The sequence below is a fragment of the Hoplias malabaricus genome, chromosome Y (genome assembly GCF_029633855.1).
Source record: "Hoplias malabaricus isolate fHopMal1 chromosome Y, fHopMal1.hap1, whole genome shotgun sequence".
NCBI lineage: Eukaryota > Metazoa > Chordata > Actinopteri > Characiformes > Erythrinidae > Hoplias > Hoplias malabaricus.
In genome coordinates, this window is record NC_089820.1 from 4,434,513 (window position 1) to 4,461,533 (window position 27,021).

Sequence of the window (27,021 nt, forward strand, 5' to 3'; positions counted from 1 at the left end):
AAAATCTAAAACTCTAGCAGCTACACACGCACACATACTCAAACATACACACCCACACATTCATGCACCCACAACCGTTCTTTCCCGTTCTCACAAACAAGCATGCACTGAGACGTCATACCTTTTTCACATCTCTGACGAGGTGATACAGGGTGTTAGAAGGTCCGTGCCTCTATTAGTACCAAAATAAATAAACATGTTTCACATTAGGAATGGCCCCAGAACAGCAGATGAACTGTGTTTACATCTAAGGTTACATCTAAGCAGCTGACTGATGATCCAAAACTAATTGTAATCGTAAGGCTCATTTCCTTTATGTACATATATTAACACATCCATACCATCAATGCCCATATACTTCTAGCTGTCCTTTATTTTGGAGTGGATGTTTATCAATCTTTTAGCAATATATATATTGACGAAAGAGCAGGAGAATGTGTCAATGCATTCGTTAAGAGTTTCCATAAAGGAAAATGTGCTGCAAAAGCATGTGCATTGATTTGTTCTGTTCTTGGGAGTAATACTGTATCCAAAAGTATGTTTGGTTTGGTTTAAATAATTTAAAGATGGTGATGTCAATGTTAGCGATCATAAACGTACTGTATTAATACTTAGTTTTTGGTTATTTTTTGTTGAATAAAATCACGACTTTCATTTTTAATAGTACACAAAATTTATCATAAAATGACCAAAATGCAGGAGAAAAGCCTTGAATTAAAATGTTCAATTATGCAAAATCTCTTTAACACTTATTAATAAACCTTATAATTAACACTATGAAAAATGTCATTAAGAAACAAATGCTAAAGAAAAACTGTTGAAATCTCAGACAAATCCAAAATGCAGAAAAATAAGCATATACATAAAACATATACAAATCAAAACTCTCCACATCACTGCAAAGGACCTCTAGGAAGATTTGGCTGGTAAAAGAATTGTGATGCAAAGGCATCATAAAGGCTGTTAATATGCTTTCAAAGACAGAACTTTTGTTTTTAGGGCCAATTGAGTACCTTAAATAAGGTGAAAGAAAGAGAGTTACTACCTTCTGAGTCCTATGATAATAGCCTATAGGCTATGTATTTACACATAGACTCTTGATATATATTCACTAAAAGTGCTTTGAAGATCTGAGAGTTCCTGCAGTCTGTTACCGTATTGTAGAGTTCCTCCAGCCTGGAAAGTGTGAGGAATCGGTGCATGCTCACGCCGTTCTCAATCAGCAGCTTCACAAAGTCCACACGGTCCAGCACCAGAGCATCCAGCATGGCCTGCTCCAAAGAGCCTACCTGGACACCAAGAACACACGTACAAACACAGACACATCAGTGGCCTGGAGCTGTGATTCTGTCTGAACTCTAGGGGAACACACACCAACACACACTGCACAAGGGGCCTTGGGCTATTTGTGTCAGCCGTCTCAGAAAGCACAGAAGACATAGACCTAACCATCCAGCAGTAAAGGGGTCAGAACCTATGGCCAGTACACAGCTACGGAAAAATTGGTCCTGCAGTAGTTATACGCAGGGAAATGGTTCCAAATGTACAATATGGCAAATTAATAGAGCATGGTTTATCTTATCTGTAAATTGCTTTGAGCAGTATTAGGTAGGTCAAGATTCCATCACAAGGAGTTCTGACATCCAGAGTTTTACCAGCGTAAAGTTCAAAATCCAAGATATGGGGCGGTGTTAGTTCATTAATAACACTTAATTAATTCATTAATCTGTGAAGGCACCATCAACTTTGAAAAATATATTTACATTCTGGAGCATCATAGGTTACCTTCTAGATGACATCTTTTTCAAGGACTTCTACACGTCTTGATGACAAAACAAAGCCTCGTTCTGCATGTTACACATTAATTGCTGCATAATTAGAAAGCGCAGGTATTAGACTGGCCTTTCTACTGCTGAAGTCTTTGGTGTAATATATGATAAGGAATGCCTTGTACAGTTGCCCAACTGAAGGCTAGAATAATTAAAGAATGGCAATGTACTCTAAGTGTAGATATATTATACTGTATGCAAGCTGTTTTCCTCAGGCCCTGTTTTACTGCACCCTAAAAGACCAAGTGTGTGGTGTAAAGGTTGCTCACAGGCCACTGCTGTCCATAGATGAAGATCTGGCTTCGGGCGATGTCCACTCGATTCCAGGCCAGAGCAAGGCTCAGCTGGTCAGGGGCTGAAGCGTTGGCGCCTGAAAGGAGACCAGGGAATGGTCAGTAAAAAGAACAGTAACTGCAAGCTTAAGAATGAGTTTTAGCTAAGCCTATTTCTCAGCAATGCTCTGAGGACATCAAGTGGCTAATGACTTTTGGAGAATATTATTTATTTATTAAATATAATGATCTGTCTGGGTATTTGGGAACTCTGAAATGCATTATATTCCTGCTTGGATGGCTTTACTAATGAACAGAAATGAGCACCAAGTTGGGACTCCATGGGCTTGACAAGAGTATGAATTAAGGTCATATGCAAAATTATTGGCACCCCTGGTTAGATGTCTTGTTTGAAATCAGTATACTTCCTCTAAATTCTGTATATTTTACTGATTATTTGCATAGCATAGCACATTAGAAACAATATTATATGAACACAACATTTTATGTATTTTTCCCATTTTTAAAAATATCTTAAAAATGAGTAGAAAATGCTACTTTGTTCCCTAAAAAAAAAAAAAAAAAATGAAATGTCACTAGATCCAAACGTGTGCACATGGCCATCTGCACCTCTGTCATTTTGTTACTGCAATGGAGAAAGCACCTCCAGTGACAAGACTGAAGGAGCCCTTTAAGCTAATCTAGGGTGAGTGGCCATACTTTATATGGTCAGCCTCCAAAGCCAAAGATGCTGTGAGGGATTTGAAATCTTTGAGAAAAAGTCGCCGTAATGAGGCTGAGACAATGAATCTAGACTCGGATCACAGTCCAAGGAGGTAACAAGCTATTCAAAGATTCATCTTCCAGAGTGTGGCCTAAGCTTTTGGGCTGGGACTGAATCTTAAATGACTCCCCGTTGGAAATACAGTGCACTCTATGGAGCCATTATCTATATATTGCATTATAGTTGGCAGTCTTTTGGGGTTTTTGTAAATTTAAGGTAATTATACTCTGAAAGCAACACAACAAAAAATGGGGAAAAATTTATCGAATCAGTCATTTCATTCATTCACTTTTTCCTTATATTATAAGGGGTTCCTTAAATGAGCATGACTCCTACCCACAATAACATGACTTTAGTTGTGTATTCCAATTCCAATTTATTTCTCTCACAGTAGCTCAACAGCTGATTGGACTCGTGTCAAAATGAATAAGAACCCCCTGACTGCATGTATGTAATTCCCCTCATGGCATTTGCTCACAGCCCGTCTCAGGTCTGTAACAGCCTTTTCCAGTGCTGCAAATATCCCACAGTTCCTTAAAAACCACCCTATGTCTCTCATAACTCACTCTTTCAAGCCTGATATGTTTTTTTTTTTTTTGACCCTCATTTGTTGTCACACAGTCCATTAAATACACACTCACAGGGTTTTATCACCTCACTTTATTCTGAGCAAGGGATCAGCAGTAAAGGGAATTTATAGCAGAGCATCATGTGTCAGATAAAGAGAGCCACACCCATGGTGTGACAAAACACATACAGGACCTCATAGATATAGATTTTAAATAAATCTTTCAAGTCTCATTTTTAATGCAATATTAGTACTTTCTGTACATATCTATATATCTGTCCTGGTCAAAATCTATTCACATTATCCACAATTTAGCCATGGCCTATTCTATTAATTAGCTCCATTACAGAATACTATTCAAATGGTAGTCATTTTCAACCCAGTGAACTCTGGCTACTGAACCGCTTCCATTGAGGATTCTTAGAACGTTGGTGTTTAACCAGTGAACTGACCTGTGCCATTTTTGACGGAAATCAAGGATGCATCATCAGTTGAGGGAGTTGCAGGATTGTTTGTTTCAGCTTTGCTATGGTTGAATGATATATAATATATGAATGATGTATGATACATGTGTAAATGACACTGAGTATTTCTATGAATGGTACCCGAACTGTCTTGCTCATCTTGTAAACATTGAGAACAGAGGAGAAACGTAGCCTAAAAGAGAACGCGCCTCCAGTGGTGCTGACCACATCCTCGGAAAACACACAGTTTTGCTATATCAGAATTACACAGACCCATCTGGTTCACTGTTTTTATCCAGTACATGACAATATAACATGCTGCAAACGAGGCTGTTTTTAGCTAGACATGCCCATGGACGTCATTACGGTTTGAGGAATTAATTTTCTGGTCCAGGAACTTATTTATGTTTGTGGAAATGTGCCAAATTGTTCAAAATTAGGTTTGCTAATGAGAATGGAACGTGTTCCTTGTTGCTGGAAAAGGACTATTGGAAAATACAGGGTGAGCCATTTATATGGATACACCTTAATAAAATGGGAATGGTTGGTGATATTAACTTCCTGTTTGTGGCACATTAGTATATGGGAGGGGGGAAACTTTTCAAGATGGGTGGTGACCATGGCGGCCATTTTGAAGTCAGCCATTTTGGGTCATGTGACACATCAAACTTATTGGGAATTTCACAAGAAAGTTTTAACGTAACTTTATTATTTCATGAGTTATTTACAAGTTTCTGACCACTTATAAAATGTGTTCAAAGTGTTGAACTGTGTTGTGTTGGATTGTCAATGCAACCCTCTTCTCCCACTCTTCACACACTGATAACACCACAGTAGAAAGGCTAGCACAGGCTTCCAGTATCCGTAGGTTCAGGTGCTGCATCTTGTATCTTCACAGCATAGACAATTGCCTTCAGATGACCCCAAATATAAAAGTCTAAGGGGGTCAGATCAGGAGACCTTGGGGGCCATTCAACTGGCCCACGATGACCAATCCACATTCCAGGAAACTGTTCATCTAGGAATGCTCAGACCTGACACCCATAATGTGGTGGTGCACAATCTTGCTGGAAAAACTCAGGGAATGTGCAAGCTTCAGTGCATAAAGAGGAAAACACATCATCATGTAGCAATTTCGCATATCCAGTGGCATTGATGTTTCCATTGATGAAGAGTGGCCCCAATTTCTTTGTACCCCATATACCACGCCATACCTTCAAGATGTGCAGCACCTGAAACTACAGATACTGGAAGCCTGTGCTAGCATTTCTCCTGCGGTGTTGCTATCAGTGTGTGACGAGTGGGAGAAGAGGGTTGCATTGACAATCCAACACAATGAGCAGCACTTTGAACACATTTTTAAGTGCTCAGAAATTTGTAAACAACCCATGAAAGAATAAGGTTACGTTAAAACCAAGCACCATTGTTTTTCTTGTGAAATTCCCAATAAGTTTGATGTGTCACATGACCCTCTTTCCATTGAAAAAACAAAAGTTGGATCCAAAATGGCCGACTTGAAGATGGCCACCATGGTCATCACCCATCTTAAAAAGTTTACCCCCTCCCATATACTAATGTGCCACAAAAAGGAAGTATATATCACCAACCATTCCCATTTTATTAAGGTGTATCCATATAAATGGCCCACCCTGTACATATGAACATTATAGCACATTACAGCACATTTGATTTGGAGAGTTCAACATGTTTAGTGGAGAACATTTCTGATTTTGCTGTATTGCTGCTGCAGTTTTTCAACCCCTCAGTGTCACTACTGGACTGAGAATAATCCAACAATGCAAAATATCAATCCAACAGTGTCCTGTGCTGAAGGACTAGAGGACGAGCAACACAACATGTAAAGCAACTGATGAGATACTGCAACTTATGAGATACTGTTGACTGATGAGTTTCTGTCAAATCAGAATAACTCTTTTCATTCCCTTTAGAAACACAAAGCTTTAAGGCGACCACCTCCCAAACTGCCACAGAAGGCCACAGTGTCCAAACTTAATGGCTACTGTATGGGAAAACTGACTTCTATATCTTGAAGTGCTTTGAGTCAAATCACAATTCACCAAAACACTGCAGTTCATGTAAAGCCAAAATAGACCTAAAGAAGATATGATCTTATAAGCCCTTCATCTGCCTCTGCTATGTGTCAGAATGGTCTTCATCGGCTTCAGTTTGGTGTTCAACACAGTCATCACTCATCAACTGATTTGTAAGCTGAACCTCCTGGGTCTCAATACCTCTCTCTCTGTAAATGGATCTTGGACCACCTCACTGAGGGGCCAGAGACAGTATGAATCAGCAACAAAAGCTCTGAAAGAATCATACTGACAACAGGTGTACCACAGGGCTGCATGCTCAGCCTAATGTTGTTTACCAATGCTGACCCATGAATACACTGCCATATCCAGCACAAATCACATAAACAAGTTTGCAGATGACACCACAGTAGCGTGCCTCATTAGCTGCAATGATGAAACACCCTAAAGAATGGAGGTAGAATATCAAACAGACTGGAGTTCATCCTGACCACTCTCGCATTTCCATCAACATTACAAGAGTGGAGAGAGTCAAAAGCACCAGGTTTCTTTACATGCCTTTCAAAGATGACTTAACATGGACAACCAGGACACTTGCACAAGCCAAGAGACAGCCCAGCAGTGTTTGCACTTTCCTCAGTGACTGAAAAAGGACAATATTTCTCTTCCATCCTCTGTACAATCTACAGAGGCACTAATGAGAATTTTTTGACCAACTGTATATCCATTTGCTTCAGAAACTGCCATGCCACTAATGGCAAAACAGAAGATTGTGCAGATAGCAGAGTACATCAACAGAATCTCTCTACCCTCCCTTGAAAACATTTTCAGATTCTACTGCATCCACAAGGCCTCAAGCATTGTAGCTATCCCCACTCACCTTTCTCCTCTACCTTCTGGTAAGAGGTTCTGCAGCAACAGCATCAGATCCTCCAGGCTGTGTAACAGCTTGTTCCCTGAGGCTGATAGACTTCTTAACACTGTGCTGTGACCAGCCACACCCATCATAATATCAACTTACACCTCAACAGCGAGAAAAGCTCGCTTTTTTAGCTAAGCTAGAGTACAGTGTTAATTTCTTTAATAAGAATTATGACAAAAAATGTTTTTGTTGATGACTTACTTTTTAACAAGGGAAATGAGAACTGAGAATAAATAAAATAAACGTTAAAAAATAAGAAATATGACCAAATGTATTACACTATTTGTCAACTAATAAAAAGTAAACAATAATGTGAAAGACTGAAATAATTGAAAACAAAAAATCGAACACACTCTGGAGGGGGCACCAGTCCTTCGCAAGGAGGTACACATTCACTCACACCTATGGCCACTTTTGAGTCGCCAATCCACCTACCAACATGTGTTTTTGGACTGTGTTTGGTTCTTTGGAAACCGGAGAACCCAGAGGAATCCCACGCGGACAAAGGGAGAACACCCTTCTGACTACATAAGTTTTAACATTTCTTAAAGTGTAAAGCTTGCACCTGGCTACAGCACATGAAAATTTAAGGAGGCTTTCACATGACAAGCCGCATCGCCGCTTCGCAACGCGACAAAGTGGCAAAATCTACGCAGTGCACACCAGTCATGGTACTTCAATGGTAGAGTAAAGTGGTGCCTCTCTCCGTAGAAAAACAATGGCATTGCCAGCGCAAAACAGTTTTGCCGCGTATCATGTGAATATGTTTAAGGGATTTTAGAATAGTACTGTCACATTTGTTATGAGACCACAACATACAATTAGCAAGCAAGTCATACCATCCGTTGAAACTGTGTTACTTTACTGGAACCCTCTGGATAAAAGCATGTACGAATAATTGCCTGGGTTACCAGGCATGAACTACAACCTGCATACAAATAAGCATAACTGGATTTGTGTCTTTTTTCCCATGTGAATAGTTTAAGCCAATTCCTTGAAATTGTCCATAACCCACAGCATGGCAAACCCTAAAGTCACATAAAACGCAAGTGGCTCAGAGGGTCAATAACAGTGTAATCAAGTGTATGGGGGTATTCCATGTCGACTCTTTTTCTACGTGATAACATCAGGTTTTATGAGTCAGTTGCCAACAGTAATGCAGCCTTGGCTTCTGTAGAGCATGTTCTAGTCATTAGAAGAATGATGGAGTTAATGAGGGATAGAGAGAGAGTTAAAGAGAGAGCATGACAGGGAGAGGTGAGGGGAGAGAGATAGAGAGAGAGTAAGCAAATTGCTGTTCAGATGTGTGCTATGAATTATGCAGGAGCCATGCTGCTCCTCAGGATGATGCCTGCGGCGCTCCCATAGAAAAGGCTCTGCAGAATTCCCATCTACTGGGAGGGATTTAGGAGCTGGACACGGCAAAAGGAAAAGAGGCAGAGCACTTAATCATGCTCAAAGACCATGTCCCTGTCTATTGGATCAATGTTGGACACAGAGGAACTGAAGCATTTCACAGTGACCTTTGAGGGAATTGTGAATGACCACTGTACTGTGCTGACAATGAGTGTCCAAAGAAAATCAAGTGTGCAAAGTTGTTTATAAGTTCAACTAAGACAAGTTTGGCATCTCAAGGTTGCTTCTTTAGTTTTGTGAAACGGTTGCAAAACGAATGTCCCAATGTTTGAAGACACAATTTATCATTTGTAAATTTAGCTACTTTAAAGTTTACTTACTGTGGATTTATTCTTCTTGGATAATGTTCATAGATACGCGAACTAAAATACGTTTAATATGTTTAATGTCAAATGAAGGCTAGTGAGGTGTATGGCCTATTGTGCAGCAGTGGAGATTTATTCTCCAAAGTGATGGAGGACAATTTAAGACTTTTGTAGACAGAGCAACAAATTGTATAATATCCATACCTGACTAGGACAGTGATAAAAATTGAATAAAATAATTAAGGCTTGTCAGCAACAGTAGAAAGTATATTTAACCTTAAAATGACAGCTTCAAAATCATTGTGATGATCAATAATAGTGAGAATAGAGCCTCTGTTGTTGCTACTAGGCTTGGCACTGCAGAAATGGCACGATGTAACATTTGGAGGACAGTAGGAAAAAATCTCTCCCTTCCTCCTCCCCCACTTGATTTCAGGGCAATGCTGTAAAAGTGAATTACACTCTGCAACTGCAGGGGGTGCCCAGGAGCAAACGTACCAAATCTTACCTGTTATCTTAGTGTTTCTTTAAATTAGGGCCTTTAAATAATTAACAAAAAAAAGGAATACTATGGAAATCAAATTCTCACAGAAATGTTCCAACATATTGTGCAAAGCCTTTTTAAAGCAACACTAGGTTTAAATTTACCTTAAAATTTTAACTTCAAAATAATTGTGATACTATACTGACCTGTAATAATAGTTCTGTACAAGAACTGACAATAGTTCTGTACAAGTGGATTACAGTGTGCAACTGTAGGGGGAGCCCAGGAGCAAAAATACCTAATCTCATCTAATATTCATTTAAAAAAAAGCAAAGAAAGAGGCTCTAGGAACAAATTTTTCTCCATTTGGGAGCCAGTTCTTACATATTTGGACAAACTCAAATTTCTACATGATGCTGTTTATTTAAAATCATGTTCTGTTTTGACATCTTATATTTGCATAGTACAAGATTTTTTATTTATTATTATTATTATTATTATTATTATCATATCACTTATTTATTAATATGTTTTCCTCAGCATATCTTATTTTTGAATATATTTGTATTTATGTATTTGTATATTTGGGCACATTTACGGATTTGCACATTATCTGGATATTTTTTTTACCTCTCCTAATTATTTAATTTTATTTTTAATTCATTCTATTTGTTTATTTGGGGGGAGGGGCGGGGGGCATGAGGGAGGGAAGGGGTGGGAGTTCTATAAAAAATGAATACATTAAAAATTGGAACATGCTCCATTGTTAAAATATGACTTGTACTGTTATACAATTCCAAATAAAAATTATTTATAAAAAAAAAGCATAGAGGCCATTATTGAAGCAACTGGTGACACACTTTATTATTATTATTATTATTATTACCAATGATTTCAGAATATATTTTGGATAAGCAGGTGTCCAAAAACAGTTTGTTATGTAGTGTGCCTCTAAAAATAATCAGTCAGTTGTAAGATGCAGAATGTCAGAAAAGACATAGTCAAATCTACTGGAAAAGCTTAAAGGAGCAATCTGTAATACTGACACCAGTGTTTAAAATCAGATCTATAATACAGTTTCAAAACCATGGAGAGTGCTGTCTGCCTCCTCCCCCTTCTCCGAACAATAAACATATTTATACCAAAAATTGTTCATCATTTCACTAAAACATCTATCTATGCAAAAAAGTGAACATGCGGCTGCCATTTCCCTTTACAAGCCTTTGCTGTCCAAATCCACATTAAATATTTAGAATAACCAAGGCCGGTGTTACTTATTGATTTTCCCTTCCACCATAAATGTTGTTTAGGAGGCAGATCTTGTCCACAATTTCGTAGTCAAACATTTTGTTCCACCATCATGGAGAAGGGCAGTGGGGCTTTTTGGGTCAGGTAAAATATAACACTAACTCTGTTCACTTGGTCATTTAATGGTGGCGAGACACTGTTTGTAGACTTGGCCACATGCTAGACTGTGAAATGATAGGACGGATGGCGGGATCATATGAGCTCCGCTCTGTACTGGACATTCTCAAGGGGAATATACTGCTTTAACAATGCCGTGAGAGGCAGCAGTGTTTTAGCTTTCACTGTTTCCTTAATCTATGATCACACACCCTGCACATTTTGCATACTTGATGGTATGTCTTAGCCACATTAGCCTTATAGAGCCATCAAAGGTGCCCTTGCTGATCGACTACATCTGTGGTAAATGTGCCTTTAAGTGCATGTTCACGTTTCGTGGGCCTTGCAAATGTCTCCTTGCTTTGGAGACAGCTGAGGAGAGCGTTATTCCAGACCCCCTGCAGATGGGGCTGATAGAAGTGGAGAGATTACAGGGTGGAGATGGGGAGATGGTGGGATGCAGCGTTAACCTTCAGCGGAACTCATCACAGTTGCATTAACGCTTGCTGCTTGAGAGGGCTGCACATTGGACACTGGAGACCAGTTCAGTTCTAGTTTAGCATTTTTGCTGAGTACTGTACGAACACCTTGACCCAAGAGTGCTGTGTAAAGCCCTGTCCTGGCTTGCAGGCCTAGTTATAGCCATGTTACAGCTCTCAGGGGTGATGTAGCTGTCATATAGAACATACGGAGAACTAATGTAGCTCTGTCCTTGGTATTGCGGGTGTCAGAGAGATTAAAATATGTAGGTACAGGCTTTGTTAATTAATTGACTGAATGAAATAGAATAGAGCCTCTGCCATTGCTACTCTGGCGCAGCATTGCAGAAATTGCACTATATATACATTTTGGAGGAGGGTAGGAAAAAAAACTATCCTTCCCTTCCTCCTCCCTCTTGATTTGTGAACAGTGAATTCAAAGTGACTTATATTCTGCAACTGTAGGGAGAGCCCAAGAGCAAAAACAAAATGTTTACTTAGTGTTACTTAGAGGGCTTTTAAATAATTTTTAAATAATATCCCTGTAAACAACACAATCTAAATCACTTTTCCTATTTGAAAAGGTAAGTTTATTCTTCGCAGCTATATTTGCATCACACCGCGACCCTGAAATGGAAAAGCGGAAAAGAAGATGTATGTATGTATGTATGTATATTTGCATCATAGTGGATGTTCAGCTTGTTCAAACAGGTGAAGGTTTTTGATGGATATAAAAGACACACACATTACCTTTCAGTAAAGCTGTCAGGATTGCCAGGTCAATGTCCTGGTGTCCCTCTGAGCCCATCCGGAACACTGTGATCTGAGAAAAATAAAGGGAAAGACTGAATTATCATGTCTGATAAGCATTCATCCAACTGGCATAGGATCTGACTGATTGTTTAGAATCAGCACATGTTAATTCTGCAGCTGACCATTGGATTCATTAAAAACATTTATTATTATTATTATTAATCTGTAAGGTAAGATTTCAACTGCTGTTTAAATTCCAAAACTACTGTAAATTGCACTTTTTGGTTGGCAGCTGAAGGGGTGGAACAACTCACAAGAGAGAAATTAGTTTCTTTCCCCTCTCCTTTTCCCTTAAAGCCGACGTTCACAATTATAATCAAAAAACACTTTTTAAAAAATTCCGAAGATGTTTCCTCACCATTTGCTAGCACTACATGCTTGAAATCAGGCTAATGTGTTCACGTATCCCCAGTTTCAGTAAATGTGTTGAAAAACACGCTGGCTCAGTCCACTATGGCAGTTTTTCTCTCTCTCTGCTCATGGCACATCAAAGGCATCCAAAGTTTTTTAGACGACAGAGAGAACTCCAAACTTTGAAAAGCATGAACGAAGATGAGGATATTGCTCTATTCCTGCTCCATAGGTGGGTATTCATATTGACTACCTTTTGCTGTTTCGGATTACTTAAGGTGGAAATATCTCCAAATCTGGGAGATGGATAACTGTAAGTGCTACAAAACCAAAGAACCTGAGTTACAAATGAGTTTCTGTGGTAGTTCAAACAGTGACAAGTTAAACTTTAGCCAAAAGTTGTTTGTCCCATCAAACTTACCATTCCACCTCAAAAGACGCAGAGCTTCTAAACGTAAATAAACCAACGAAAACAGTGTTTCTCCACCATCACAGACATCCCCTTTAACACAGTTCTGGGATTTTAATGAAACGTCTGTACCATGCTTTGGTTAAAATACCCCAAGGACCAAACACCACAGACCTGTTCTCTCCATGTGTAAACAGCCCTTTTCAGAATGACAGTAAATGAGAATGAGCCACAGCTCAGTTTAACACGATAGCCCAGGAGTCAGGAGCGAGGACAGAAGCTCTAGTTTTAGCCCTTTTCACTTTGTTGTTCTCGTTATTCTCTGTCCTTGTGTTCACATGTTCACAAATTAAAAGTCTCCTTATGTCTCTGCACATATTGCATTTTTGGCACCTCTCAGATAAATGCCAAAGTCAACTGCTGTGATTGGAGAAATTCAGATAAGGTCGCAGGACAATTCTGATGTGTGTGTATATTTTTTTAAATGTTTTTGTACTTGATTTTGTCCCATGATTTCCACAAGAAATGGGACTGGGTGGTCAGATTTCAGTTGGGTAAGTGCTCCAGATATAAATGGTAATGTTTATTTTAGTAACTCTCTGAAAATGTGAGTTATTCATAATATGTTCCTTTTAAAATTTTCCATACCACCTTAAGCAACACTGTTGACCCATACCTCACACAGGTACAAGGGAATGGTACAGATGAGTGTTTGGTTTTATATGCCAGTTTGAGTTGTAAGAGCCTATATATCTGTTACTGGCTTACAATAATTCATCTGGAATTTTCCATCGTGGCTCCTCTGAAAACCATGGAAAGCCCATTTCACCACCAGTGCACCAACAGCATGTCAGTGCAGTGCAAAGGAAAGTAAAGAAAGTCCTGATAATCAGCAGCTGCTGCACAACCTCAGCTGTTCCTTTCCCAAAGTGCATTTCCAACTAAGGTCCCGTTTGCTCCCCCAGCGTCACAGAAGGGAAAGGAAGCCATCACAGTAAGGTTTTCACGGCACGTGTCGGGTGCAAATGGGTGCGCTTTTTGCTGCGTGATATCACCGAGCTGCACACGGACACGTGCATCAAGGGCACCTTGCAGCATGTGCCTCCGAATCCCAAGCCACTCACCATGCATTAGAGCCGTAAATCTAACGCCGTTTACGGGATTAGTCCGGGACGCCTTGGCCAAGGCCCCCCTTCACATTTCTGAGCCTGGCTGCGGCTAATGAGGTGATCCGTGGAAGCACGATTGGCCACAGGGCAGCGATGACTGGCCCGGCTGACCGCCGCATTTTCATCCTCTAAACGGAGCGTGAAATGAAGGCATATTGAGGAGGTGCATGGATGTTTGGGAGGAGATGTAGAGAGAGAAAGAGATGAGAAGAATGGACAAGGGCATGTTGTTCATGAGTATGTGTGTGTGTGTGTGTGTGTGTGTGTGAGAGAGAGAGAGAGAGAGAGAGAAGCAGAGATGGATTGAACTGTTGCTGGATGGGTGAAGGTGCAGAGTAAATGGCCTGTGATTATATCAACTCTTTCTAAAGCGTGCGGTGGAGAATAATTGCTCGTATGAACATTACTGATGACACTCCAAGTGTGGAAGTGACCTGTTTGTGTGAGCGTGTGTTTGTTTGTCTTTGCACATTGTCATGACTATGTAGGAACACCATACAAATATTTGAATAAAATGTATATATATTCAAAATTTCTACATAATTCCAAGTATTAAGACAAGTTTTGACTAGTTTAACCCCCTCCCAGCCCCCTGTACATTCATTCAACCATCCATTATCTGTAACCGCTTATCCAATTCAGGGTCGCGGGGGTCCAGAGCCTACCTGGAATCATTGGGCGCAAGGCGGGAATACACCCTGGAGGGGACGCCAGTCCTTCACAGGGCAACACAGACACACACACATTCACTCACACACTCACACCTACGTACACTTTTGAGTCGCCAATCCACCTACCAACGTGTGTTTTTGGACTGTGGGAGGAAACCGGAGCACCCGGAGGAAACCCACGCGGACACAGGGAGAACACACCACACTCCTCACAGACAGTCACCCGGAGGAAACCCACTTTTTTTTTCAGTGCATGTGTACATTAATTTGATGGGTTTCCTAAGTCAGAAAACATGGGATGAAACAAGTCATTCTGATTATACAGAGACACACGGAGCAGCAGGGTCAGCATTTACTCGGGCAGTGTGGTCAAACTATCTACACTTCAAGAAAAGGCAGTCACGCCATGTAGGCTTCTCTGGGCGCGTCTGTAGCGGTGTTTCTTGTGGAAAAGCACAGAAAAACTTGACTCTAAACTTTAATTAGACGTTATTTACTGAGTTTTAATCACATATTATAAATCAATATTTATTTGTTGAAAAATAATTGTTATTACCCTTAAACCAGAGCAAACCCCATAACCTGAATGAAAGTCACACTGTTCCCGAAATTAAAATGATATTAAAAAGTAAAATCTAATTGTTTATGTGTATTGTGTAATTGCTGACACAGCTGCTGTGTATCTGAGTAGCAGACGTTATTCGTTGTTTGGTGAGCAGTCTGTGGTTAACGTGCAGAGAGGTACAGCAGGTTGGTCTCCCCCCCCGCTGTGATGGTACAGTCCTATCACTTTCATTACAAGGCGCAGTAAAGGGGAACATGAGAAAAAATGGAATTAAGAATCATTTTTTCATTTTTCTGAAATTCAGATTTTGAGGAGCAGAAATGGAAAATTAGAAAATTGGAAAAACAAAGAAATACCATTTTTTCTCACTCTACCAAATTAAAAAAAAAATTCTATATTTGTATTTAGACTCAAAAGATCAGGAAATTCATCTCACGCTGAACTGAGTTGTGGCTCATTCTCATTTCTAAGAACAGGTGCTGAAACCAGCCATTCAGCGCAGGTTGTTTGATCCATGTCACAGACATTTCATTAAGTCCCAAGGACTGTATTAATCTGTAGAAAATGAGTATAATATGTTTCTTTTTTCATCTTAATACCAATGCAATCCAAAACCAAAAATATGCTGGTATGTATTAAAATGCGTGTCTAATTTCAGAATAAATGAATAATTACTGCCCTAATTAAAGCCTTCTCAGACTTTTCCCTTTTTGGATCAAGTCTGCGTCCCAGCACCATTGAGAAACAAACACAGGCTGTGTGTCTGTGTCCTGAGAGCACTGACCTTTTCGTCTTTCCTCTCTCTATGTCTCATATTAAGCCTTGGCCATTGCAGCCCACTCATCACTCTAATTACATCTGTGTGTGTGAGTGTGTGTATGTCAGTGCGTAGGATCCTGCGCTCATTAGCCCTTCGCCTTTTCCAACCTTTCCCTCGTGATTAATGTCACATTATTGGACTTTTAGCTCCATAAATACCGGACGTGCTGGCCCTAAACAGTAGGAAATTAACATCGCTGCCTCGCTAATCTCAGAGGGAGGACACGGATACAGCGGCATCTCTCCTGCACTCCAATAACCACTGACCTGCGGGACGTGCTGGAATTAATGAGCCAGCACCGTGTTTGAACAGATAACAATAACACCACAAATCCCACTCGTGTTGGATGTCTCTGAAGGCATCATTTATTACATGGGAGTCCAGGCCAAGGCTCGTTTGAATGCTCAGGTCATATCTGCCCTGGTGATAATGCAGTCACCATTCGTATGTCCTGCAAAAGGCCAGAATATGGCCATAAACATGTGGAAAACAAACACACAAAGCACTTTAGTGCCTATAAGGAAATGAGAAAAAATGCAGGGCTAGTGTAGTTTTAATTTGAACTAGATTTGCAGTTAAAGGTGATGTTCACAAGTTTATTCCAATACACTTCTTTTAAAATCCAGAGAATGTTTCCTCACCATTAGCTTGCTGGTTTGTTTGTGCAGAGGAAAAAAGGTCCAGTGTTTGAACACAGCCCTCGTTCAGTAAATGAGAAACAAACTAAGTCTCTCAGTCCAAACTGGCTCAGGAGCTGGAGGGGTTTGGACGGTGGAGTGAATGCGTATTTATGCTGTTACTGAGATTACTTAAGAAGGAACTGACAAAATTGGGAAGACCGCTAACTGCATGAAAGTAAACACAGACCGATACTGATACAAAATTAAACAGCTTGAGTTATAAATGTGTTTCTGTGGTAATTCAAGCTACAGTCAGCTTCTTACTCAAACATATCATTCCACCTTAGATGATGCTGTTGTCATTTGTAAGTACAGCACACTCGATCTAACTACCATCTCTCAGTTGCTCTTCACTTCAGATGAAACTTTGGATGAGCAGGTGTCCGTTAACATTTGGCCGTGTAATAAAACGCATTACTAATTTAACCAGAAGCAGCCACCTGTGGACTTACGAGATGCCACATCAAAACCATCTGGCTTTTTACAAAGTTCAGACCCGTCACCCCTGGGCTACTCATTCAAACCCACAGCTCAGACCCGTAACCCATTGCTTCCCTAATCGTCAAAGCTTCCTGAAGGTCCCTACAGCCAGGATTACTGCCTTTGATCTAGTCCTCCTGACATCTTCTGTGGTGTAGTGGTCACTCGCTGTCCGTTCTTTTATCTGGGGAACTAGAACAGCCGTGTACAGAAGTACAGATGTGTACAGTGTGTACGTGGATTCAGGTACATTTCAGCACATATACAAATCAAAAAGAGAAATGCAAAAAAAATCCAGTTAGCAATGATTCATAAATCCACTTTGGTATCTGTTTAAATTAAATATATTTAAAAGGGACATACTATGAAAGAAACACTGCATTTTTTAAAGCTTGGGTTTGCACCTATTTCATGCTGAATGAATAGCTATATGCACAGAGGCTGGAGTGCAGAATGGTTAGTGTGCAGTAATTGTTAGAACAATGGAACTGCCTAATGTGCTTGTCATTTAGTGGACTGTAAGTCAGCATCATGCCTCACTGGGTCACACTGAGAGAAAGAGAGGAGTATTTATCTTCATTTACCAGCAGCTAAACCCCACCCCCCTCACCACAGGAGCACACATATATAACTGTATACACACACCCCTCCTTTCTTCTCTCAATCTCAGATGGCCGTCTGTTAGTACAAAGACAATCCCTCACGTCCAACACTTATTCAGCTCTGTTTATTTACTTTGGACCATTCATATTTATCCACCATTCATCTAGCCATATCCCAAACCAATGCATCCATCCATCCATCCTTTTCTCATTGGCTATTATCCATCTGTCTTTCCCACAATCCATCTTCTCATCACTTGTCAATTCATCCATTCATTCATCTCATGCACGACCATACGTCCGTCCACCTCCCCTTAATTACACCACCACTTGTCCTGTCATTAATCATTCATGACTCATCAAATTGTCTTTCACCTCATGGATTCTTTCATTTCTTATTCTCTCTGGTGAGTCACCGACTGTCCTGCGTCGTTCCTGGGTCACTAGAGGGCGCCCATTATGATTTTATTTTAAGGTCAAGAGTCATGATAATACTGAAAGAGTCAAGAGAGCTTCCTTCATTTTGATGGACTCTGTAGACTTAACCATGAAAAGGAACCCAAAATAGAATAGGAAGCCACGTTCAGTGATTGAACATGGCTCAGAATGCATGAGAAACACGAGATCATTTCTACATTTTGGCTCCATTCCGACACGGTCCCACTGCCTTACTGTCCACTTAACAAGTGTAATCGATGGCAGTTAGGATCTGACGGTCAAAGATGTGTTGACGGAAAGAAGCCACCTCCTCTGCTTGGTGCCTCTCAGTAACTCTTGATCAATAATACATTATCATCAATCAATAATGCATGGGGTCGATCAATAATGTATGAAGGAGATGGCGCAAACCATGGGCGGTATTTTTGGCTCTGAAGCTTGTTTCTTAAAAAGTGTGTGGACGGGAACAGAGGCAGCACAAACATTTCATCAGCTCGCTCTCCTTAAGGGTACTCCAGAGTGAGTGATGGCGCATTATGTAAGTGAGCGCCTTGACGGTAAAAATGTGTTCCAGTGGAGATTGGACATATGGGACACTGGTGGACATGTTACATTTGTGTACACGGTTACTGGAAATAGGTGTACTACACTCACTACAATACAAAGAGGGTTCTTTTAGGGTTCTTTATTCATTGTGATGATCCTAGTTAACACCATGAGTCACATATAGAACTGCTTCCATTCTGAAATATATTTTTATGAAGAAAGTTCTGGAAGTCCGGCTTCACACTTAAAAACGATGGTTCTACCAGGGTTTCTTTAGTAAATCTATAACGCATTCTCTAATGCACACTGCCATAGCAGGCAATAAAATAGTCTATAGCTTATAAATATCTTATGTTTAACGACACAAATATTTTCATTTTTTAAAATAAATATTTAGGAAACAGATAGTCATGAATAACTTTGGATTATGTGGAGTTTAATATTAAAATATATTCATAGAAAGTCCTTGCTCCCTGCTGAAGATTTACCAACTTGACGGAAGGAATAAAAAAAATCCTTTGAAAGAAAATTGGTTTATATTAAATTTTATTGGGAAGCCATTTAATAGTCCTCTAATCATAATGCTTTACACTGTATATGCATTTACATTTGCAAGACTGTATATAGGATTATGCCAGGTTATGCATACCCTATAACACTGTATAAATGTATTTATAAACATTCCCACAACAGGATTCATGAACAAAATTGCTTTAAATTCATAAAAATGTATATTTTAAATGACCTACAAGTCTTGGAGTCTTCTTGGAGTGGGCTTAGGTTCCCCATGCCCACCACCGCCCCCTGCCACTGACAATACTGTAACTGTAAATACAGTTGCACTGGTGCTGTTTAAAGAACCTGAAACTCGGTCAGTGGGAAAAGATGGGAAAGCTGTCATTTCTCACTCCCTAGGAAAGACAACTGCCCCCTTCAAAGTGTACAGCACCAGGGCTCGGTTTGACAGTTGGGACTTAGCGGCACAACAGTGGTGCAAGGTACAGGTTTTTTGTAGCAACCAGATGATCCAACATCCATTTCTAGCTCCGGAAGCAGCCTCCTCCCTCATGAGTTATTCACCTTGATGTCTATGAATCATTGAAGATGGTCAAAAGGGAGGAGGAAGAGGGCGTAGGCTCCAGTAAGCATTCTGCTTATGTATTCATGCGCAGGCTTAGAATGGAGCATTGTTGACTGTGCAGTGTTGTCAGAGAGAGAGAGAGAGAGAGAGAGAGAGAGAGAGAGAGAGAGAGAGAGAGAGAGGGAGAGAGATAACATTGAAAGCATTGTAAGACATCCCATATTTAATTCTATGAAGAGAACATGAGCTTTGGCAGCATTACTCCTTCTGTGCCTCCCGTTTTTTTTTTTTTTTTCGGAGAGAGAGAGAGAGAGAGAGAGCATTCAAAAGTATGCGAGGAATCCCCTCCCTTCCTGTCAGTTTGATAAATAGAATCATTGCTCCCTCACTGTGCGATCCTTGGGCTTTCCATGGAGAGGCAGATTGAGAGCAGAATGACTTCAGAAATAAGAGCAAGGAGCAGGCACAGAGCCGAGCCTAATGTCCTTTTGTTTGGCAGCTTATTTCGGTTGTCTCGCATACACCGAGCAGAATGAATATTCATCACAATTAGGACCGCGAACGACAGCGCTGCCGTGGCAGGCCACATTGAGAACACGTCGCCTAAATGCTCTGGAATGTAAACTCGTGAAGACTGGCGCCTCTGATTCTGCCTCTATTCTTGTGGCATCTTATTGTAGCCTGCCTCCAGCATTTCACACAATAGAGACACCAATGGGGGAGCACCTGGCCTCACACGTGTCACCTTCCCCAGCATGCGGAGGGCTCCTTTCCGACCTGCCACTCACATGATCCCACAAGGCGCGCCTGGAAGAGAATGCTAATATCTCTGTTGTTTCTGTATGACCCGGGACTGAGATTCCAGTGCTTTTCTATATCTTATCAAGGCGTGTTTTCAACCTGTGGATTGAAATGGATTGACAAGTATAAAAAAATATACCTGTGATTTGCCAAATTTAAAAATAGTGCAAATCAATCTAAAAAGCCTCATGTCTTGAGCCATGGTGCTACATATTTGCACAGTGCCACGGAAGGGCAAGAAGCTGTGGGTCGAGATAGTTCCAAACTGTCACATGACACTAGGAGCACATTTACTTAAAGGAACGCTAAGATTTGCGATTTTTGCCCCTGGGTCCCCACTCCTTGGATAATACATTTATACAGCACTGTACTGAGATCAGTGGAGATGGGGAGGAAGCTGGTAGTTGACTGAATGACTTGAATGGTAGTTGACTCCCCCACAAGTTAAATAGTGCAGTTTCTGCAGTGCTGAGCCTAGAGTAGCAGTGGCAGATCATGACACTCATTTTGAAGATGTGATTTTAAAAGAAAAATACTACATAGTGTTGCTTTAACATTAAATATTTTAAGAAAATCGTGGCAGATTTAAAATGGACACACTAAAGTGGGTGCATGTTGAAAAAGCTTGAAAACCCCTGTCTTACCCCACCTGACCTTGGAGAATTGGAAGATGGAAGGGCACAAAAAAAAGTAGGACTCAGATCCTAAACAATACTGTGTGAACAAGGATAGGCAGGAAGCAATCACTCAATCCTTCCTTTCCCGTTCTTGCTCTCATCGCAGGTAGATGCCAGCACAATATCTACAAGCCCTTAGGACAAGGTAGGCAGCACAGGGACCTTTAAGACCCCAGTTGGCTTTTGGGAACATCAAACGAAGCCCAAGAATTGAACTGTATCCCAACTCATTTTCCTGACTCACTACACACACATGCAAAATCCCCACTAACAACAACTGACATGTTACGCCGCCAGAGATCAAAGCCAAGAGGCTCGTGACTAGTGTGACTGATAGTGCTGAGGCATTATGGAAGCTGTACGTGCCTTCCACACTTATTCTAAAGCTCTGGAGAGCCTCCTACACATGCCGCAAGACATCTAAAGGCTAAGGCTACCCAGAGTGGAGTCTCTGAACATCGAAAGCCCTCATGCTGCAACTTGTACAAAACACATCTGTGTAAATATCAAAACGTTCAAAAGGGAGAAAGCCGAGGAGACCTTTGGGAGCAGGTTATGGATATGTCCTTTGCTTGTAGAAATGTGGCCAGTTATATCCATAATCCTCTCTAGATTTCTTTATGCCCAGTGTATTAACACCACAACTCTGAGCGGATTAAAGGTGTGATATACACTGTTTACCAAGTGTTGATTATTATCAGGCATGGTAGAACTAGGATATCTTCATGGGTCTGAGTACTATACACAAAGGAATAAGCAAAGAATAACACTCCATATGCTGTCTGTAACTGGACCAGATGAGGGTTACTCACTGCTATACATTCTAATTGCCTTTTACATTAGCATGCGGTCTCGGGTTTCAAGAATTGTAAGCAGTTGCTGATGGGTGACATGGATTACATATGCACCATCCACGTGACTGGCAACACCTACACAAGCATCTGCATTTCTAGCCACTATGTAAACAATACTTTAAACAATACAGAATGTTTGAAATTCCCTATGTGGCGAATTCAGCAACACAACTTGTTTAATCTCTACTGTAATTAATGACACTGAATGGAATGCTCTGGAGCATTTTAATGTAGTTTAAGTCTTAGTCTTTTGACTGAAATGTGTATTAGTTTTAATCACATTTTGTCATTTCATTATTGTTAGCTTTAGTATGGTTTTAGGTGATAAATTATTATTAATTTTCATAAACAGTAGTTTGAAAATTATTTTATATTATAAAACATGACAACATCCAACATTATGGAAGGAACATGGCATCTTGGATACTAAAATGTGTGTGTGGGTGTGTGTGTGTGTGCGTGTGTACAGTGGTGTGAAAAAGTGTTTGCCCAATCATGATTTCTTTTTTTTTTTGCATGTTTTAAATGTTTAAATGTTCTTAAATGTTTCAGATTATCCAACAAATTTAGATATTAGTCAAAGGCAACACAAGTAAACACAACATGCAGTTTTTAAATGAAGGTTATTATTATTAAGGGAGAAAAAAAATCCAAACCTACATGTCCCTGTGTGAAAATGTTTTGGATTTTTTTTCTCCCTTAATAATAATAACCTTCATTTAAAAACTGCATGTTGTGTTTACTTGTGTTGCCTTTGACTAATATCTAAATATGTTTGATGATCTGAAACATTTATGAGTGACAAACAAGCAAATAAAAAAGAAACCATGAAGGGGGCACTTTTTCCCACCACTGTGTATATTTTTTATATATACACACACTGAACTGAATTAGGAACACCCACCTTGTACCTACACTCATTGCAACACACACTAACACATCGGCACCACATGAGTGTCACTGCAGCGCTGAGAATGTGGTGGTCCTGTGGGGGTCCTGTGGGGGTCCTGTGGGGGTCCTGACCGTTGAAGAGCAGGGTGAAATCAAGTGGACTACAGTCTGTAATTGCAGATCTACAAAGTGCTCCAGTATGGTCAGTGGAGCGGATAAACTGGACAATGTGTGTAAATACAAGGGATGTTCTTAATCTAGTGATCATTTAGTGCATATCAAGGGTCAATTAATATACATCAAACTTTATTCACTATAGAGCAACTGTTCATTCCATATATTCTCGCTGTCCACTTAAAAACATGCCCCAAAATATTAACTTTACATGACTTTAACTGTACCCTCCTTAACTTTCAACGGAAATGAATGTAAAAAGGTTTCATTCCAAGTAATTTTGGAACATTATCTATTAGTTCATTCATTGTGAAGGACACAATGTAAAGGACAGCTGCTGTGTTCAAAAGATGTAGGTAACTAAAAATCCACAAAAATTGAGATCTCAGTCTTTACACTAGCTGCTGGAATATAATCCATCCCCAGATGTGTTCTAATATCTTTCACTATTTTGATGTATGAATGATAAAAATGTTGCAGTGCTTGTTTTTAAGTAGCTCTCCAATCACCCATTAAAGTGTATGCACTTGTTCAGAGCGTTTAGCCTGAGAGGAATCGGCTTGAGCTTTCCCATCTGCTTGCTGCTTGTAGGATGTGTGCATGATGAATGTAAAACAGCAGTGGTGGTATAAGAGACTTAATGAGCTTCGTTCATAAAATAAATAAATAAATAAATAAATAAATAAATAAATAAAATTTCCCCCATATTTATATTTTACATATTCACTGAGATGTAGACAAATTTGATTGGAGTTTCTGACATTCCTCCTGAACAAAAACATTAAAGCGTCTTTGTGGACCTCTCTGGATGCAAAGGGGCACAGTAATATTGAAACAGAAAAAGGCCTTCACCAAACTTTTCCCACATATTGGGAAGTATATAATTGTTTAAAATATTTTTGTATGAAGTAGCATTACCTCATCGTTCGTGACTAAGGGCTAGCCCAGCTTGGAAAAACAGCCCAATCCCTACTTCACCAAATTTATTGGCCATGTGTTCAGGGGCAGATTGGCACTGAAATGTTCAGATGTCTGGTTCCTATGAGTAACACTGTGGACACTTTGAAGTCAGAAGTCAGAATGGCACAGAGAGAGAGAGAGAGAGAGAGAGAGAGATGTCAAATGGTGCTGTAAAGCTCTTGGCAAGCTCACTGCACATGTGCCACACTCACATCTGCCAAAACATCAGTCAAACAACACCCCCACAACCCACACACACACACACACAGAGTCTCGTATTCCTGATTACATGGGATATTACTTATCTATCTCTCTCTCTCTCTATCTATCTATCTATCTATCTATCTATCTATCTATCTATCTATCTATCTATCTATCTACCTATCTATCCATCCATCCATTTTCAGTAACTGCTTATCCAATTCAGGGTTGCGGAGGGTCCAGAGCCTACCCAGAATCACTGGGCACATGGCGGGAACACACCCTGGAGGAGGCATTCTCTTAATGACTTGCCTGGTTATATTAAAGTTTAAATGAAACAAAATGTAAAAGCAAGTGGTGTTTTATAATAGGGCGGCACGGTGGCACAGCAGGTAGTGTTGCAGTTACACAGCTCCAGGGACCTGGAGGTTGTGTGTTCGATACCCGCTCCGGGTGACTGTCTGTGAGGAGTGTGGTGTGTTCTCCCTGTGTCCGCGTGGGTTTCCTCCGGGTGACTGTCTGTGAGGAGTGTGGTGTGTTCTCCCTGTGTCTGCGTGGGTTTCCTCCGGGTGCTCAGGTTTCCTCCCACAGTCCAAAAACACATGTTTGTAGGTGGATTGGCGACTCAAAAAATAGTGTCCATAGGTGTGTGAGTGTGTGTTGCCCTGTGAAGGACTGGCGCCCCCTCCAGGGTGTATTCCTGCCTTGCGCCCAATGATTCCAGGTAGGCTTTGGACCCACCACGACCCTGAATTGGATAAGTGGTTACAGACAATGAATGAATGAAGTGAGCAACAAATGCCACGTGGGGGAAAGGGAAATAATAAAAAAAAAAGTAGAGTGAAAACACTGTAATATTTTTAACAATGAATGCTTCAATAGAAATGATCTAAATCCATTTGAATACAGTTTTGAATCTGTGTATCTGAACACACTGAATCTATATTTTCACTTGAGGGCATTGTGGCTGAGCTTATTTACATTAAGTCTGAGATTTATGAACCACTCCATGGCGTTCGGTAATTAGATTTTATAATTATATTCATTAATTGGATCTCAGATACATGGCACACAGGATGGAAACGGATTTCTGCTGGTGAACTTTTAACCCTTTAAACTGCAGAGGATTATTATTCAGTCATTAATTTTTCATCTGATTATCATTCAGCAACTAATAGGAATTAGTTGGTTACACCAATTAAACTTAACTACATACCTACATACTCTCTCTCTCTTATGGGGATAAGAATGTATGCAGAGAAACAGGTGGACTAGTGTCTGTAATTGTAGAATGGTAGCAATGTTCAGTGGCACTCATAAAATGGACAATGAGTGTAGATACAAGTTAGGTGTTCCTAAGCCCGTTATCGTTCAGTGTGTATATTTTAAATATATGTAGTAATCAGAAAGAAGAACTTAGTAATAAGCCAAAAATAGGGCCAATACAATAAATATATCATAGAAAATATCATGAGTCTATGATTCTCATGAAGCTCCATTGGACAAGTTCCGTATTGCTACACTTCTGTTGAACTGATGTCCAGATACTTTTGGCCACATGTTGTAAGAACCGCTGGGGACTGGCTCTCTGAGAGCTCTGGAATTTCCTGCTGTGAGGGTGTGAGAGCGTGGTGTCAATATGAAGAGGCAGCGCAAATGGAGAGGGAGTTTGAAAGCGTGAGAGAGGCCGAGCGAGTGTGTGAGCAGGAGTGTGTTTGACGAAGAGCAAAGCTGACGTGAACAGACAGTTCTGTTCCCCGAGGAGGTCAGCGTTCATGTGACATTTCTCAGCAGCGAAGTGGACGCTAATGATTCTGTGACAGGACACACCTAGGGACACTTACCTTCATAAAGGCTCTACACATTAGCACTGGGCAGAGAATTATGGGGTCTTCGGGGAACATCATCAATTTCAGTTACTTAATGAGAATCGCTGACCACTCCAGTCACTGACCATTAGAAACAAGAAATTATGAGTGCTTTAAGACATGGGAAGTCAGTTACTGCGTCTTTTTGAACTGCTGTTGATAAAATGTTCTGTGAGCGCTACACGCTTGGAGGAGAACAGTAACAGGCCCGGTTCTACACACACAGAGAAAGGGATGACACTTATGATCTTCTAGATTAATTTACAGTCACTGGCCATTTTGGTAAACACACTTCCTTTGTTGCAATACAGTTAGAGACTGTTGTCCATCTGTTGGTGTGTGTGTTTGCTTTTCTGTAATCCTTCAGTGGTCAGTTGTGGCCTAACTTTGATAATACTACAGGTACAAGGAAAGCAGAGCTCATAGAGTGTATAATTAACATATTAAAATGGCATGCATTTACGTCTTAGGTAGATATTGTACCTCTGTGATGAGAGACATGCCTCTACCACACACTCAAAGACATTTTGTCCAGTTGACAGACTTTCAAAGCGGGCACAGTGTTTGAGAATGGCCTGAGAGAAGCGGGATAGTCGAGACCTGGACTGCTACGGACTGGAACCGCATCGTCTTTAGCAACTAATCCGAGTTTTTTTTTGGAATCTGACAATGGTCAGGGTTGAGTATGGAGGCCTTGTGGTGAGAGGTTCAATCCTGCCTTTGCTGTGGAGCAACACACTGCCCCAGCTGCTGGTGTGATAATCTATAGCCAACACATATGACAGTCGATCACCCCTAGTAGTGATACGAGGGACACTAACAGCTCAGCAATATATGTGCAGGACGTCCTGTGGCCATGTGTTGCCTCTGATGGCCCGGCTTCCAACGGGAAGATAATGCTCACCCACAAAAAACAAGAGTGTCCCAGGAATGTCTCTGCCAGATTACAACCTAGGTGATCAATCTGGTGACCATATTACTGCCAGGTCACC

At 40.5% G+C, this 27,021-nt stretch overlaps 1 protein-coding gene across 5 annotated transcripts in view; it reads right to left on the reverse strand.

The window, feature by feature from the left end:
• Positions 1-27,021, reverse strand: part of LOC136679498 (transient receptor potential cation channel subfamily M member 3-like) — a 242,962-nt gene that overhangs the window by 45,324 nt on the left and 170,617 nt on the right. For all 5 annotated transcript variants that reach the window (XM_066658055.1, XM_066658059.1, XM_066658058.1 and 2 more), the window contains exons 9-12: positions 11,729-11,801; positions 2,099-2,199; positions 1,155-1,289; positions 122-172 (exon numbers count right to left, since the gene is read on the reverse strand). In XM_066658055.1, coding sequence (XP_066514152.1) covers positions 122-172; positions 1,155-1,289; positions 2,099-2,199; positions 11,729-11,801 — 360 coding nt within the window. The remainder of the gene's footprint in view (positions 1-121; positions 173-1,154; positions 1,290-2,098; positions 2,200-11,728; positions 11,802-27,021) is intronic.